The sequence below is a fragment of the Scophthalmus maximus genome, chromosome 7 (genome assembly GCF_022379125.1).
Source record: "Scophthalmus maximus strain ysfricsl-2021 chromosome 7, ASM2237912v1, whole genome shotgun sequence".
Lineage (NCBI taxonomy): Eukaryota > Metazoa > Chordata > Actinopteri > Pleuronectiformes > Scophthalmidae > Scophthalmus > Scophthalmus maximus.
The window spans coordinates 23,641,751-23,660,573 of NC_061521.1; the positions used below are offsets into that span (position 1 = coordinate 23,641,751).

Here is an 18,823-nt window from a genome sequence, read left to right on the forward strand (position 1 = left end):
TTTTTGTAAAGCATTCATAATATTAGCTGTTCTTATACCTGTCTTTAAATGGTCGAAGTAACATCTTTTCCTTGAAGCGACATCAATTACCAAGTGTAAAATCTTGCCCTCCCCAATGCTAAACTGACCACCCGGGACGACAACACCTGTTGGATACATGGCAGCAACTGTGGATTCCAAAAAAAAGGCTAAATACATCATAACATTACAAAGTTCTCAGGTTCTCAAAGCATTCCCGTAACTTGATTCACTACTCTTTGAGCTGATTTATCAATTGGTATGTGATTTACTGTAGTAATTTTTTTCACACCAATTTTAACAGCTTTTTCTTACAGTAGAATCATTTAATACGGTGGCCCTGAGAGCTCACAGCACTGCAACTTAAGAAAACACATGCAAATAGACAAAACACAAGTAAATTAAGAAAACATCTTCATCAATTTGACAACACATGCGCAGCATTCAAAAAGCCACGCTGCAAAGACTGCATCACAAAACATCAAGAAAAAAGCGCTGCAAAGAGCACATAACAAAACAGATGTAGGCAGACAGGGTTTATCCCGAGCGAGCGCTTCGGTCCTGGAGAAAGAAAAAACCTCTCCCCTGCTTCCCGAGTCCTGACTACATTCTGGACTCTGAACTCCAGGCAGCTTTGTTTTATTATGCCAGACCAGCCAATGGTAAACCGAGGTGCTTGATATGAAGAGCAGCTGTCTGAAAAGCGATATAAAGAACAAATAAAAAATTAAAACAATACAGTAAAGAACATCAAACTAATTGGTAAAATTGAATACAAAATTTTATAATATATATACAAATTAAAATAATACAAAAATAAAGGAAATGACCTTTGCCTCAACAAAAGCAAATAATTTTAATTTGATATTATTTGGTAAGGATATTCTAAAAGTGTCAAACTAATAATAACGTTCTGGTGTGATACTGTGGAATTTAACCTCACGTTTCAAAAGTGACAAACTGAAAATGTCGTTCTGTATGTGTGTGTTTATCCTTGAGGTGGTTGTAGAGGTGCTGCTGATAGCTGTCTATGTGGAAAGCTGTTTTGGACATGCTGTTTAACAATCTTGTGATGCAGGCTTGTCAGGCCTATGTAGAACAGTTGACAGTTGTATATGCTACTCAGTCCTATCATGCTGTAATACCACTTGCTGTAATGCTGTTGCCATTGTTTATAAATAAAGGTGTGTGGGTGCGTGTGCGTGTTTAACCTCAAACATTTGGGCCCTTGGCCTGGCATACTTGACATTATTTGGCCCTCGGGAAAAACTATTTGGGGAACCCTGTCCGAGTGCGACTAATTTGCTTTACAAAACTATGTTGCGAAAGATTTTCAGCTTAAGTATACTAATCATACATTAATGGGGTTAGTTTACCATCCTGCTTTATTTGGCACATCAGGAGAACATGTTTAGGACTTGATGGATGGAATCATGACGATTATACAAATACGAAAAAAGAAAATATGTCAAAAATGAAGAAGTAAAAAACCCCCATTAAATTACTATTATATTATTAAACTTAAAATTATTTACATATGATGAAAAGACAATAGCAATGACTAATAAGGATTTACTGTTTAACTGGGCTGCCTTCGATTCAAAGGAGTAACACTGGAGTGGTGGAACTTCAACTCATAAAACGGCAGAAAATAGACATGAAACCCATTAACATGCTTTGGATTGTGGTTACGCTCGTAAAATCTGAGTGAATTGCGTACACAGCTGTGTTGATGGAATTTAATGCATATCTGTTCAACTAAGTTCAGAAATTGAGGACATGGGCTATATGTACAAGGACTGTGTCAATGTGTGTCCACTCAAACTGTCATCCACACCATATTTGGCACATGGCCCATATTTAACTTCTGTTGTGTGAGTCACATCCAATATAAGGGGTCCAACTGGACATCAGTGTGTGGTAGAAGACCTTTGAAGACTCCAGCTTGTGGTAAGCTCATCTTATGTCTGCATTAGAGCATTTAAATGTTTTCATTATTTCACAAATTTCTTTAAAATACTAATTACTCAGCAGTGTTTATTTGATAAATATGATTTTGGTTTGGTAGGCCTACTTGGTAGGCTTGAGAGAATTTAAATATTTTCATTATTTCACTTTTGTTTCTTTGTTTTAGCCTTTATTGTCCTTGTATAATACTTCATACGAGATAAGGTGCATTAGGCCCTTTTGGTGCATTTGAAATTATAAAATCGACACTTGCAAACAAAAACAGCTAAAACAAATGCACAGGTCCTATTTAGTAATAAATACTGTAATATATATATATATATATATATATATATATATGTTTTACACAAAAAATATGCTAGCGTGCAACGGTGTGGGTGTCTCTTTACCTTTGTTTGTTGAACAATTATGTTTAAAACTTTTTTCAACAACTGAAAATATGTTGTATGATTTCAACAGGATTGTGGAATAAATCAGATTTTTGACACAGAGAGGGTCAGGTATGAGGAACTTTTTTGATTACATTTTTATGTATTTCATGCAAAATATTTCATTCATCCATCCAATTTTGTTAAAACACGTCAGTGTTAAACTGGTCAACTGGCACAAGTCAAGACACGTGCTGATGGACAGACATAAATTGAATACAGATGTATTAATCAAACTTGAACTCAGTTCTGCTGGTCAAACACATGAGCTGATTGAACTCAAAAGATGAATAAGATTACTCTTATTTGCTATTACCTCACAGAAGTACACTGCCACCATGAGTACGGATGCAGAGATGGCCGTTTATGGCAAAGCTGCCATTTACCTCCGTAAGCCAGAGAAGGAGAGAATTGAGGCTCAAAGCAAACCATTTGATGCCAAGTCTGCCTGTTATGTGGCCGATGTCAAAGAGCTGTACTTGAAGGCAACAATCATCAAGAAAGACGGTGGCAAAGTCACTGTCAAAGTCCTGGACACTCAGGAGGTTTGTATCACAAAATCAGACTCAACTAGAAGTTAAATGTGATCATTTCTAATTCTTACCAATGTCCTGTTGCAGGAGAAGACAGTTAAAGAAGATGACGTCACTCCAATGAACCCTCCCAAGTACGACAAAATTGAGGACATGGCCATGATGACCCATCTCAATGAAGCCTCTGTCCTGTATAATCTCAAAGAGCGTTATGCAGCATGGATGATCTATGTAAGACAATCTTTTCCAAGTTGAATTATGAATACTGAAATCAAAAACTATATATAGTATTAACTATTATATGTTAACAATCACTTTCAGACCTACTCTGGGTTGTTCTGTGCCACCGTGAATCCCTATAAGTGGCTCCCAGTGTATGATACTGAAGTTGTAAGTGCCTATAGAGGCAAGAAGCGTATGGAGGCTCCACCCCACATTTTCTCTGTCTCTGACAACGCTTATCAATTCATGCTTACAGGTAGGTCCTTTACTTATCAATGTAGAATTTGTGAGTATGTGGGGGTTCTATTGCAGAAATACATGCTCAATTCATATGTTTTCTCTTTTAACAGATAGGGAGAACCAGTCTGTACTGATCACGTAAGTTTTACATTTGTTGACTTTGTTTCACATCATCAAATATCTCGATCAAATTCTTATAAGTCTGTGTTTATACCCAGTGGAGAATCTGGTGCTGGAAAGACTGTGAACACCAAGCGTGTCATCCAGTACTTTGCAACAATCTCAGTGGGAGGAGATAAGAAGAAGGCCGACGCAGGAAAAATACAAGTATGTTATGATGACAAGATAGAGTAGTAGCAGTATAGAGTATGAAACCAGAAGGAAAGTCCTTTTCTGATTTCATTTCTAAACTTGGATTATAGGGTTCACTGGAGGATCAGATTATTGCAGCCAATCCCCTGCTGGAGGCCTACGGTAATGCCAAAACTGTGAGGAATGACAACTCTTCGCGTTTTGTAAGTATTGAGTTTTTTTAAACAAAAGAAAATTCTTAATACACATTGGCTGTGTGGAGAGACTTTGAAAATTTCTCTCTAAACAGGGTAAATTCATCAGAATCCATTTCGGCACAACTGGCAAACTGTCTAGTGCTGATATTGAAACATGTAAGTAACAATCCTCATGGAAAATAGATGGCTGAAATTGAGAATTGGCCAGATTGAGACTAACGAGCAACATTCATAGATCTGCTGGAGAAGTCAAGAGTAACATTTCAGCTTCCTGATGAGAGAGGTTACCACATTTTCTACCAGATGATGACAAACCACAAACCTGAGCTGATTGGTAAGCAAATTTAGTTTTTAGACAATTTTAAATTTGATTAAAAGTTTTTTTTTGAAAAACTGTATTGAACCCCCCCCCCCCCCCCCTTTTTTTGTGTGGATTGTTAGACATGGCCCTCATCACGACTAACCCTTACGACTTCCCCATGATCAGCATGGGTCAGATCACTGTGGCCAGCATTGATGACAAAGTTGAGCTGGAAGCCACTGATGTGAGTGATCTTAATACATGAACATTTTTAGCATTTGCAAACATTTGATGTTCTATCTGAAGTGAGCGTTTCTTGTGAACACAGAACGCTATTGATATCCTGGGCTTTACTGGTGAGGAGAAGATGAGTATCTACAAGCTGACTGGTGCTGTGATCCACCATGGTAGCATGAAGTTCAAGCAGAAGCAGCGTGAGGAGCAGGCTGAGCCTGATGGCACAGAAGGCAAGTATTTAGAAGCATATTAGAGTGAAAAACAGTATTTCATTTCTCAGTCACACTGGTTTCTGTTCTATCACGAGGGACAATTGCTGTCACAAATTGTATGTATTAACTGTGTATGATTAAATCATTTTCAGATGCTGACAAGATTGCTTATTTGTTGGGTCTGAACTCTGCTGACATGCTGAAGGCTCTGTGCTATCCCAGAGTGAAGGTCGGAAATGAGTATGTCACCAAGGGACAGACTGTACCTCAGGTAAACATAAAGTATTAATTTCCAATAGTCCAGATACAAACAGTATGACAGCAGAACAGATTTTATTAAAATAAAACCTTCTATAGGGTTTAAACATTAAATGCTAGTTGCACAATGTGCAATAAATCAAGTGTCATCAGAGACATAGTATATATAAATATATATATATATATATATATATATATATATATATATATATATATATATATATATATATATTATGATTGTTTGATTAAGTTATATCAGAAAAAGCTCAGTGTAAAAATAATACAGGATTTTTTCAAAATGGTTGACAGACTTTATAAAAATCTCAGTGTTTTTCTACAGGTGAATAACTCAGTGACAGCCCTGGCTAAGTCTATCTATGAGAGGATGTTCTTGTGGATGGTTGTCCGTATCAACCAGATGTTGGACACTAAACAGCAAAGGAACTATTACATTGGTGTCCTGGATATTGCTGGCTTTGAAATCTTTGATGTAAGTTTCATTCCCCACAACCCATCATTGAAATATGACCAAGTCTTCCTTATTGACTGTGAGGGATTATGCTGACTATTTGTCCCCTCGCAGTTCAACACCTTGGAGCAGCTGTGCATCAACTTCACCAATGAGAAACTGCAACAGTTCTTCAACCACCACATGTTCGTCCTGGAGCAAGAGGAGTACAAGAAAGAGGGTATTATCTGGGAGTTCATTGACTTTGGCATGGACTTGGCTGCCTGCATTGAGCTGATTGAAAAGGTACACATACATTTGGGGATATTACTGTTTGTAATTCTGCTAAAGAATCTTGTCAAGTCATGATATACTGATATATTCTTTGCATTTTCATCAAGCCCATGGGCATCTTCTCCATCCTTGAAGAGGAGTGCATGTTCCCCAAGGCTACAGACACATCCTTCAAGAATAAGCTCTATGATCAGCATCTTGGCAAAAACAGGGCATTTGAGAAGCCAAAACCCACAAAGGGCAAGGCTGAGGCCCACTTCTCCCTGGTGCACTATGCTGGTACTGTGGACTACAATATCGCTGGCTGGCTGGACAAGAACAAGGACCCACTGAATGAATCTGTTCTGCAGCTGTACGCAAAGTCCTCAGTTAAACTTGTTGCTGTCCTGTATCCTCCTCCTGCTGCTGAGGGTATGTTACAGAATTAACTACAATACATTAAAACTTTATAAATGCTGTATACAAAACTTAACAAAGCGTCCATGTAAATATTAAGTCTTGTTCTAACAAAATGTTTCTACTTCAAATTATCTATAGATACTACCAAGAAGGGAGGCAAGAAGAAGGGTGGTTCTATGCAGACTGTGTCTTCACAGTTTAGGGTAGGCTTTAATATTGCAAACTGAGGAATAACATCACATCTCAGTTGATAACAAACTAAAATGTATAATTTTCTGACAAGACTAACTTTTCTGTATCTATAGGAGAACTTGGGCAAGCTGATGACTAACTTGAGGAGCACCCATCCCCACTTTGTGCGCTGCCTGATTCCCAATGAGTCAAAGACTCCAGGTATGCAAATAACATCATTTCAATTTAATTTTTGCTGAATAGCTTTGTTTTGTTATAATGGTTTATCTAATTTCGTGCACTCTCAAGAAATTATGAAATGTCTTTCCTATAGGTCTGATGGAGAACTTCCTGGTCATCCACCAGCTCAGGTGTAATGGTGTTCTGGAGGGTATCAGAATCTGCAGAAAAGGTTTCCCCAGCAGAATCCTCTATGCTGACTTTAAGCAGAGGTATCAATTAATATATTTTGAACATTTACATTGCTTGACACAAACTACGAAACAAATACTCACAAACACCATTACCCCTCTCATAAAAGGTACAAGGTATTGAATGCCAGTGTAATCCCTGAGGGCCAGTTCATTGACAACAAGAAGGCTGCAGAGAAGCTGCTTGGATCAATTGATGTTAACCATGATGAGTACAAATTTGGACACACAAAGGTAAGACCCATGCATTCCTGTTTTAATTCAGTATTAAAATAAAAATGAATTGACATCTGCTTGGCTGTAGTGTACTTCAAACATTTTCAAGTGATTTAAATAAATTTGTCCAAAGTTGGACCATATGTTAAGGTGAAATTATGAATCTGTGCTATAGATGCAGAGCAGTCATAACATGGCCATTTATGAAATACCTTTTCCTTAGGAGTGTCTAACGATTTGGGATACTTAAAAGTCTGTATCTATTTTCTGTTTATTCAGGTGTTCTTCAAGGCTGGTCTGCTGGGTACCCTTGAGGAGATGAGAGATGACAAGCTGGCAACTCTGGTCACAATGACTCAGGCTCTCTGCCGTGCTTACCTCATGAGAAAGGAATTTTTGAAGATGACAGAAAGGAGGCATGTATAAAACAAAAACGTATGGACAGTCATGGGGTGAAAAAAATCAACAAAACAATTTCAATTACAATTTTAATTTTGTTCACAGGGAAGCTGTCTTTACCATCCAGTACAATGTCCGCTCATTCATGAATGTGAAACACTGGCCATGGATGAAAGTGTACTACAAGATCAAGCCCCTGCTGAAGAGTGCTGAAACTGAGAAGGAGCTGGCTAATATGAAGGAGAACTATGAAAAGATGACCACAGACTTGGCTGCTGCCCTGGCCAAGAAGAAGGAACTGGAAGAGAAGATGGTGTCTCTTCTGCAGGAGAAGAATGATCTGCAGCTCCAAGTGGCATCAGTAAGTACACATCAGACTGACAGCTGTAACTTTGTCGATCAAAAGTTGATATGCTAACATTTCATGTGTATATACAATGACAGGAATCAGAGAACCTGTCAGATGCTGAGGAAAGATGTGAGGGACTCATCAAGAGTAAGATTCAGATGGAGGCCAAACTCAAAGAAACAACTGAGAGACTGGAGGATGAAGAGGAAATCAATGCCGAGCTTACTGCCAAGAAGAGAAAGCTGGAGGATGAATGCTCTGAGCTTAAGAAGGATATTGATGATCTGGAGCTTACATTGGCCAAGGTGGAGAAGGAGAAACACGCCACTGAGAACAAGGTTTGTAAATATTAATTTATCCAGCATATCAGATGAAATCATTTTATATTTACATGTATATTGTTATAACAACATCCTGCTTGCGAAAGTAGGTCAAGAACCTGACAGAGGAGATGGCCTCTCAGGATGAAAGCATTGCTAAGCTGACCAAGGAGAAGAAAGCCCTTCAGGAGGCTCATCAGCAGACTCTTGATGACCTCCAGGCTGAGGAAGACAAAGTCAACACTTTGACCAAGGCCAAGACCAAGCTTGAGCAGCAAGTCGATGATGTAAGTTTAAAAAGTCACTTAGGTTGACAAAACAAGACTTTTTGAAAAGGATAAAAACAAACTCTGTATTTCAATGTGCAGCTTGAGGGTTCTTTGGAACAAGAAAAAAAGCTGCGTATGGACCTTGAGAGAGCCAAGAGAAAGCTTGAGGGTGATCTGAAACTGGCCCAGGAATCCATCATGGATCTTGAGAATGACAAGCAGCAGTCGGACGAGAAACTGAAAAAGTAACTTCATTTAGTTTACCTCCATATTTTAAAATATCTTTTAAATAGCATGTATGAGTGCATACTATGATTTCGTCACTCACAGGAAGGACTTTGAAACCAGTCAACTCCTAAGCAAGATTGAGGATGAGCAGTCAATGGGCGCCCAGCTTCAGAAGAAGATCAAGGAGCTTCAGGTAATTGACATATTGTGTTACATATAACATAACCGCATGTTTTTTTGTTTTAGTATGTTGTGTTATAACATTGAAAGTTGACTAAAAGACAATGCATTTACATTTAACAGGCCCGTATTGAGGAACTGGAGGAGGAGATTGAGGCTGAGCGTGCAGCTCGTGCCAAGGTTGAGAAGCAGAGGGCTGATCTCTCCAGGGAACTGGAGGAGATCAGTGAGAGGCTGGAGGAGGCTGGTGGTGCCACTGCTGCTCAGATTGAGATGAACAAGAAGCGTGAGGCTGAGTTCCAGAAGCTCCGTCGTGACCTTGAGGAGTCCACTCTGCAGCATGAAGCCACTGCTGCTGCTCTTCGCAAGAAGCAGGCTGACAGCGTTGCTGAGCTGGGAGAGCAGATCGACAACCTCCAGCGTGTCAAGCAGAAGCTTGAAAAGGAAAAGAGTGAATACAAAATGGAGATTGACGACCTCTCCAGCAACATGGAGGCTGTTGCCAAAGCAAAGGTATATAATAAATTAAATAGTATAGTATTCAATGTACTATATATCATGTATATGATCTATACATGAAATAGCATTATGAATGATATACTTTCATTACAAATAAAATCTCTTTTTCTGTTTCTTTTTCTTCTCAAGGGAAATCTTGAAAAGATGTGCCGTACTCTTGAGGACCAACTTAGCGAAATTAAGACCAAGAATGATGAAAATATCCGTCAAATGAATGACTTGGGTGCACAGAAAGCACGTCTCCTGACAGAAAATGGTATGTATCAGACAGTGTTAAACTACAGTGATCTTCAGTGTCTGACAGAGAAACTGAATATAAAGTAATGTGTGATCATTTTATCACACAAGGTGAATTTGGCCGTCAAATTGAAGAGAAGGAAGCTCTTGTCTCCCAGTTGACCAGAGGCAAACAGGCCTTCACACAGCAGGTTGAGGAGCTGAAGAGACAGATTGAGGAGGAGGTTAAGGTAAACAAAAGCTAAGCATGTCCTGGTATTATTTGACAAGATTTAGAAATTATGCACATTCAATTATTTTTCTCATATCAGGCCAAGAATGCTCTTGCCCATGGACTGCAATCAGCCCGCCATGACTGTGATCTGCTGAGGGAACAGTTTGAGGAGGAGCAGGAGGCCAAGGCTGAGCTGCAGCGTGGAATGTCCAAGGCTAACAGTGAGGTGGCTCAGTGGAGAACTAAGTATGAAACTGATGCTATCCAACGCACTGAGGAGCTTGAGGAGGCCAAGTGAGTAACATTCAGATAACAAACATTATTTTCTTTTCATGTGTTTAGTACTCTGTAACACTTTGCGGCACCAATTTAGTGTTTTTCTAAATTCTTTAATAATATCCTAGAAATATAGTATAACAGTTACTAGGTATTTGTAAATGCAAGGTTTTCATTAAGAGATAAAAAAATATATATATTATTTCAAAAGGAAAAAGCTTGCCCAGCGTCTTCAGGAGGCTGAGGAACAGATTGAAGCGATGAACTCCAAGTGTGCATCTCTGGAGAAAACCAAACAGAGGCTCCAGAGTGAGGTGGAGGACCTCATGATAGATGTTGAGAGGGCTAATGGGTTGGCTGCTAACCTGGACAAGAAGCAGAGAAACTTTGACAAGGTGGCTAAGTCGTAAAACCAAATTTTATATTTTTGGGACTAGTCTTTTTATTGCTACATAACTAACTGAACAGTATAAATTGTGTCATTCAGGTGTTGGCAGAGTGGAAACAAAAGTTTGAGGAAGGTCAGTCAGAACTTGAAGGAGCTCAGAAGGAGGCTCGTTCTCTTGGCACAGAGTTGTTCAAGATGAAGAACTCTTATGAAGAATCTCTGGATCAGCTGGAGACCATGAAGCGTGAAAACAAGAACTTGCAGCGTGAGTTCCTACCTGACTTTTTATGCAAATAGATTTCAATTAGATTGTATACAACATATGTCTGTATGTGTTAAAATAAAGTATTCATATTTTAAGGCTTGATTATATTCAACATGTTTTTCTCTGCAGAGGAGATCTCCGATCTGACTGAACAGATTGGTGAGACTGGCAAGAACATCCATGAGCTGGAGAAGTCCAAGAAGCAGGTGGAGACAGAGAAAGCTGAGATCCAGACAGCTCTGGAGGAGGCTGAGGTACATTTTTCTCTGGGGAGATTTTCCGAAGAATAAAAAAATACAAATCATGGAAAAAAACTGTATATTAGTATAATAAATCTGAAGGCATAGATGAATAATTTATAATAATCATCAGGGAACTCTGGAACATGAAGAGTCTAAGATCCTGCGTGTCCAGCTGGAACTCAACCAGATCAAGGGTGAGGTGGACAGGAAGCTGGCAGAAAAAGATGAGGAGATGGAGCAGATCAAGAGAAACAGTCAGAGGGTGATTGACTCCATGCAGAGCACTCTGGATTCTGAGGTCAGGAGCAGGAATGATGCCCTGAGAATCAAGAAGAAGATGGAGGGAGACCTGAATGAGATGGAGATTCAGCTCAGCCATGCCAATCGCCAGGCTGCTGAGTCCCAGAAGCAGCTGAGGAATGTGCAGGCACAGCTGAAGGTATTGTTAAACATAGAAACATTGTAAATACTACAGAGTAGTGGGTGAACCTTTATCATGGTATTCATTTGAATATTGTCCTGATATTCTTTTCCCTAGGATGCTCAACTGCACCTTGACGATGCTGTCAGAGCACAGGATGACCTCAAGGAACAAGCTGCTATGGTGGATCGCAGGAACGGTCTCATGGTGGCTGAAATTGAGGAACTTAGAGCTGCTCTGGAACAGACAGAGAGAGGTCGCAAAATCGCTGAACAGGAGCTGGTGGATGCCAGTGAGCGTGTTGGACTTCTGCACTCTCAGGTGAACAATACAATTATTATTTCCTATAATTAATTAATAAAATGAGTTTTAAAATAACATAGAAATCAAGCATTTGGTGACATTAATGACTCAATCTTTTCCTCTTTTAGAACACAAGCCTTCTGAACACCAAGAAGAAGCTTGAGGGGGACCTGGTCCAGATCCAGAGTGAAGTTGATGACACTGTTCAGGAAGCAAGGAATGCAGAGGAGAAGGCTAAGAAGGCCATCACTGATGTAGGATAAAATTGCATTTGTTTACTATTGTACTCCTGCTTTACTGTGCTTTTAATCAAAACTGTATGCTTGGTAGGCCGCAATGATGGCAGAGGAGCTGAAGAAGGAGCAGGATACGAGCGCTCACCTGGAGAGGATGAAGAAGAACCTGGAGGTCGCTGTCAAGGACCTGCAGCACCGTCTGGATGAGGCTGAAAACCTGGCCATGAAGGGAGGCAAGAAGCAGCTCCAGAAACTAGAGTCTAGGGTAAGACAATCATGTGACAAATTTACACAGATGAACAAAGGTAAGAAAACATTAACACACCTGTACTCTAAACACCATATACATTTTGTGGTTTTCTCAAGGTGCGTGAGCTGGAGACAGAGGTTGAGGCTGAGCAGAGACGTGGAGCAGATGCTGTTAAGGGTGTCCGCAAATACGAGAGGAGAGTGAAGGAGCTCACTTATCAGGTATATTCACATTGACATTAAATGTGTATAGCACAAATTCATCCAATACTAAACATCAAATTAAAACATTGAAATGTGAAAATCTATGTATTTTCTACAACAGACTGAGGAGGATAAGAAAAACGTTGCAAGGCTGCAGGATCTGGTTGACAAGTTGCAGCTCAAGGTGAAGGCCTACAAGAGGCAGGCTGAGGAAGCGGTAAGGGCAAAACGTTTATTTTTAAACAATGAAAACTTAATACTATTTCATGTACAATACATCTGTTGGCCTGAACGATTAAAACATTTTACTATGTATTGTATTCCAGGAGGAGCAGGCCAATGTTCACCTCTCCAAGTGCAGGAAGGTTCAGCATGAGCTGGAGGAGGCTGAGGAGCGCGCTGACATCGCAGAGTCCCAGGTCAACAAGCTGAGAGCCAAGAGCCGTGACTCCGGAAAGGTACATTTTTCCACATTCAAGCTTAAGATATATATATGATTTAAGTCCTCAGACTTAAATTAATTTTACCCACAATATTTTCGAGCGATGTTCTCGAACATAAACGATTCATAAATCATGAATAAATAATATTATCATATTTGTTAAATACATCCACAACTTCTGTGTATGCATAGTGTGATGTGTAAGTTTGAACATGCACTGTAAGTATTGATTTTTATATTTTTTTACAGGGAAAAGAGGCAGCTGAATAAAGAACCAACAGGTTGTTCCCATTCATATAATATGATGTGAAATATACCACAATAAAGTCGATTTTCATGTAAAATCATTGTCTGTGTTCATTTAATCTTATTGTATGTTGTGTGAGACACATAGTTTTGGATCATTTAAGAATGCACAGCTAGGCGACATTCAACAATCTTTCTTGGATTTTCAAAACTCAGTATGCTCCATACTGTTTTCATGTCCAGCTTTGGCCTGTTATAAAGTAAAAAATTACCAAAAATAATCATCTGATGAAATAATTTCATAAATATGTGACATATATATCATAAAAAATAGTAAGCATTCTCCCAATATACAAACTTAGTGTGCACAGTCAACTGAAAGGAAAGCAAAGAGGTCTGGGACCGCGTTAGAATTCCATAAGAGAAGTCAGAGAAACTGGTAAAGGGAAAGGAAAATAGGGTTTCACTAATGTCACAGCAATACCTATGTGAAAGCTTATTAAAGATAAATCCCCACTAAGCAGCCTTCTTTTGAGGCAACAAACAACATTCAAACAACCATACAGATCAATTAACTGCAATGTGATGAGTGGAAAGAAGAGTCAAATGAAGTTTTTTGTGTTTGACATGAATGTTCAATATAAAGCACATGCCAGGCTTTTGAGAGAATTACAATTCTCCACAATTATTCACGAATGATCAAACTACAATAGAAATCATTAATAACGACTTACTTTTTGGGCCAGAATTTTCACTCGCAAAAAGGCAAGTAAATAGATGCCCTTAAAAATGATTAATGGTTACCTTGTATTTCTACAAAAGGTGGTCTTCAAAATGATTGGTTTGAATGCATCAAGGGGAAAAGGATTTTTTAGATTCATAGATTTTTATAAGCATAGTCGGATTATCCTGTCCAACATTACTTAATGAGCTTAACAGAGAAAGAGGGCAACAGAGAAAACTTCACTCTAGTCTGAGGGCTGCTTTTAAACATTTAGTGGTTTTAGGTGTTTGTCTGCATAATCTTCACAACATTGTTTCTGTTCAGTATCAGAAAAATATGAAACTACTGTAAAGAAAGCATGTTTGACAGAAAGAACTGCATTCTTTGAAAAAATAGTTGGTTGTATCTTCCAATATGGATACTGTTTTTAAAGTAATGTACATAATATTAGCTGTTATTCAACATGTCTTTAAATGGTCGAAGTAACATCTTTTCCTTGAGGTGACATCAATTACCAAGAGTAAAATCTGGCCTTCCCCAATGCAAAACTGACCACCTGACAACACAACAACAACAGCTTTTGAATACATGGCAGCAACTGTGTATTCCAAAAAAGGCTAAATACATCATAAAATTACAGAGTTCTCAGGTTCTCAAAGCATTCCTGTAGCTTGATCCACAACTCTTTGAGCTGATTTATCAATTGGTGAGAGAAAATGTGATTTACTGTTGTAATTTTCACCTAATCACAACTATTTTTACACCTTTAATTTACTATTTACAGTACAACCATTTAACCCTGATCGGCCTGGTATTATTCAAAAAGTAGAAATAAAAAATAACTGCTATCCTATTTAGGTTAACATAATTCTAGTTGAAAGAGTGACACAATCTTTATCATTTGAATGAAAAATGTTTCAAGTCTTAGACATATTCATCTATTATCTACAATACAATTCTGCTTATTCTCTGTCAAGGGCTGATTTTCTCAGCTTTCATAATGTGGTTAAAGCTCCTTGGCAGAACTGTACTCTAATCCTAGAGCTAGTTTGCTCTAGAAAATGTTGTGATGTTGCAAAAGCTTTTGAGCTCAAGTATGTCAATCATACATTATTGGTGTTAGTTTACAATCCTGCTCTATTTGGCACATCAGAACATGTTAAGGACTTGATGGGATGGAATCTTGACGATCATACAAATACTCAAAAAAGAGTGTAAGTTGTAGTTACTGTAGTTATCATATTATTCAAACTTATTTACATATGATTAAAAGACAATATCAATGACTAATAAGGATTTAATCTTTAACTTGGCTGCCTTGTAACCAAAAGAGGAACACTCTGGAGTGGTGGAACTTGAACTCGTAAAATGGCAGAAAATAGACATGAAGCCCATAAACATGCTTTGGATTGTGGTTACGCTCGTAAATTCTGAGTGAATTGCGTAGACAGCCGTGTTGATGGAATTTAAAGAATATCTGTTCATTCATCTCTGCATAAGAGGAAAAATTAAAAAACTAAAACAAAACAAAAAAAGGCTCAAAAACATTCAGCATTAACAGTGTTAATCACAACCAAGGCAGCCACTGAGACACGATGAGAGGAAAAATAATACTTTCTATGAACACAAATGTCATACAAGTCATATCAAAAAAAAATAACTGCATCTTATGCATCTGTGCTACGAAGAAACTACGGTATATACATTCATTTTGGTATTCATGTGAATATTTTCCTGATATTCTATCCACTAGGATGCTCAATTGCATCCTAGTGGGTTAAGGACCTGCAGCACCGTCTGGATGAGGCTGAGAACCTGGCTATGAAGAGAGGCAAGAAGCAGCTCCAGAAACTGGAGTCTAGAGTAAGACAGCCACGTCACAAATTTACACAGATGAACAAAGGTGAGAAAACATCAACACACCTGTATTCTAAACACTAAGCATTTTGTGGTTTTCTCAAGGTGCGTGAGCTGGAGACAGAGGTTGAGGCTGAGCAGAGACGTGGATCAGGTATATACACATTGAGATTTTCTTGTGTATAGTACAAGTTCATCTAATATTAAACTTCCAATTAAAACATGAAACTCTATGTAATTTCTACTTCAGACTGAGGAGGACAAGAAAAATGTTACCAGGCTGCAGGATCTGGTTGACAAGTTGCAGCTCATGGTAGGAAGAGGCCGAGGAGCGTGCTGACATCGCAGAGTCCCAGGTCAACAAGCTCAGAGTCAAGAGCCGTGACTCTGGCAAGGTCAGTCTGATCAAACAACAATAAACCTTAATTTATTAATTTTCACATTATGTTTACATCGTATTAGGTTTAAATACTGTGCAAAATGCGTTCAAAATTAACTGTCACCTAAAGCTGATTAAACTGTAACTCACAAAAAACATGTATCTGTTTTTTCAGGGAAAAGAACCAGCTGAGTAAAGCACAATGAAAGGCAAGCTATGATGAATCATATAATATGATACAATGCTGACACAATAAAGATTAAGCTGTTGATTTTAATCTTGCTGTCTATTGTTTTTATATCTTTGCTTCCCATCAAAGGTACCTAATGTGAGATTATAATGAATTGTAATGTCCAATCAGAAATCTTGGTTAAACAAAAAAGGCAGTAACAAATCCATATTTCCAATCATTAATGCAGACTGTTTCAACTTATTTTTTCAATAGTAGTCTTGTTTCTGTAGTGAAGCACAATTTGAATTGTTTTGTAACTTATTGTCAAGTTTTCAGCCAAACAGTAACCCAAAGACATTGATGTGAAGGTGGAATGGGTATCCAATATGCTTGTCCATTATTTGTTGTGGGACCTAATGACCAGTAGATGTCCGGCGAAACAGACTACGGTTAAAAAAAAAACACAATAAAGAAAATCAAATGTCTTCAACTCGAGTCGCTTTAATTTTAATCTGGAAGATTGGCATAAAAATAAAATAACTACCAAAATTATCAGGATTTAAGACAGCACAATAGAATTTGCTATCCCAGAATCACAGTATATACATATACACATACATAGTATACACATTTTTGGCTCTGATCACAAAAAATTCTCAACAAAACGCCACTTTTTAACTTAACTGTTGTGCACTGAAGAAATAGCTCTCCATATTTCATTGAAAGATTCTATTTATAATGACAATAAAGATATTCTAATTCAGCTGCACTAGCAAAACAAAATGACAATATAATAAATCATAATAACAATATATTGAATTAACTTTCATAAATATTAAATATAATGTAATAATAACAGTTATATAAAACCAAATGTGAACAATCCTCTTACATTTGTACAGTATCTCCTGATAAGGGAGCTAATGAAATATAACACTGCCTCAAGTAATCTATACCAGCTATTTTAAGGTGCTTTAACCATATGTATAAAAAGCTCTCTTGAGAGGTAGTGTGACATAAGCGATTATTGGGTACACTTCTTCGTCAAAGTAATTATTTTTGAAATGTCTTTGTCAGAAAAGACATCATATTTAAAATAACACTTTATTGGGTGAAAGTATAATGTGGACATTTTTTTTTTTTTTTAAAAATGCAGTGCAGGGACTTACAGTCCACTGATGTGTGAGCTAGAAATGTATTTGCTTTAAAATGTCTGCAGAGTCAGTAAGTGTGTATAGCTTGACATATGAGTATACAACACATTCATATCTCTTACACTTAATCAAAAGAAATAGTTAATAATATAGTTTTCATTATGTATTTCTTATGAAGAAATTTCCTCTTAACTATTATCATTATCATCATTATTAATGTAATTTTTAACTATTTGCACAACTTTGTATTTACAATTTTAATAAACCATAATTTTACTCAAACAAATTAAGTAATTTCTTTAAAAAAATATGCAAATTAAATGAAGCACCCAAATTTGTTGAATTAAATATTTTGACAAATACCTCAAACCTTTTTAACTTCTGCTTTGTAAGTGAAACACATTCAATGCTAGGATTCCAATCCACGTCTTTGAGTGCAGAAGACCTAGTAAGCTGTATTTGTGGTGAAATGATCTGCTAATCCTTCAGACCACAATAGTTCAAACATAGAGAACTGTTATACAGTATAATGTTTATAAGAGCAACACTTTTTTAATCCATGAAACATTTTTATATTAATAATTTCCCAGCTTAGGATGAATAAAGTATCTATCTATCTATCTATCTATCTATTTATTTAAATATTGAATCTACAATGACTATAAAGAGCTTTACACTTTGAAGTTTTAACTAATTTTCAACATGTCTTTTTTAACATAAGATAATATAATTGATTGAAGTTAAGTTATTATTGAGCATATTTTTTAAGTCAAACTAGCTAAGTCTGAAAAACATCTAAAAAATACATTGCCATGAAATCAAACCATGGAGTTACATTAATGTTTTTAAGGAATTCATTTCCTGTTTACAGGACTTATATTACATTAAATAGGGATACAAATATAATCCCCCACTAAGAGTAGTCAGTCTGTTGGTGGCAGACATTGAGGATATAAGGAATTCTCTGAAATCATCTAAAACGCAGCAGCAGCTGGTGTTGCAACCGACTATGATGGATTACTCAACTCATTCAATGTTTCACAAATCAAATAAGTGTTTGCACCAGGTATCCTTTTTTAACAGGAGACTTTAAGCCTTATGAATACAAAGAAGAGGTTGATCGAGGTAAATAATTACTGTGCATGTAAATTAAATCTCACTAGTTCACAAAGGACAACAGCTGGAGTCAACTTGGATTCCATTTGCAACCTTATAATAGAAACAAAATAAATCAAAATGTTCAGTGAAAGATTATAGAAAGTTCTAAATGTTTTACAACCAAAACAACAAAACTTTAATGATTAGACTTATAAAGATGCAACAAAAATAAAGCCTATGAAGGTCTTGTTGTGGCAAGGCGTAAAGCAATATGAATTAATTAGAATAACTGTATTCAAAAGCAAGAGACCAAGAAAATACATTTTGAATAAAAAAAAATTTAGAAAAAGGAATTTGCTTTTCTAAAATCTTGAACATATGGTGCATCAACGCATGCTGCATTTGGCTGTCTGCCACAACTGTTATCCACACCACATTTGGAACAGGTCCCATAATTAACTTTTGCAGCATGTGCACTTTGAAACCAATATAAGGAGTCCAATACTTTGCAGTGTGTGGTAGAAGATCCTTGACGACTCCAGCTTGTGGTAGGCTTATCTTCTGTCT

General features: G+C 37.4%; 1 protein-coding gene across 1 annotated transcript; it reads left to right on the top strand.

The window, feature by feature from the left end:
• Positions 1-1,894: 1,894 nt before the first annotated feature.
• LOC118315116 (myosin heavy chain, fast skeletal muscle-like) lies at positions 1,895-12,970 on the top strand. Its single transcript, XM_047333022.1, has 41 exons — positions 1,895-1,968; positions 2,446-2,486; positions 2,738-2,959; positions 3,035-3,178; positions 3,269-3,425; positions 3,520-3,547; positions 3,628-3,736; positions 3,832-3,924; positions 4,011-4,074; positions 4,154-4,252; positions 4,360-4,463; positions 4,548-4,686; positions 4,821-4,939; positions 5,267-5,416; positions 5,510-5,680; positions 5,776-6,079; positions 6,206-6,270; positions 6,373-6,460; positions 6,573-6,690; positions 6,780-6,903; positions 7,165-7,301; positions 7,390-7,645; positions 7,729-7,971; positions 8,064-8,240; positions 8,322-8,467; positions 8,553-8,643; positions 8,754-9,143; positions 9,279-9,405; positions 9,498-9,616; positions 9,698-9,894; positions 10,088-10,271; positions 10,364-10,529; positions 10,659-10,783; positions 10,902-11,210; positions 11,310-11,513; positions 11,624-11,749; positions 11,826-11,996; positions 12,098-12,202; positions 12,306-12,401; positions 12,511-12,642; positions 12,876-12,970. Exons 3-41 carry the CDS (start codon positions 2,753-2,755, stop codon positions 12,894-12,896), a joined length of 5,805 nt encoding a protein of 1,934 aa, XP_047188978.1. The 5' UTR covers positions 1,895-1,968; positions 2,446-2,486; positions 2,738-2,752; the 3' UTR covers positions 12,897-12,970.
• Positions 12,971-18,823: the final 5,853 nt, after the last annotated feature.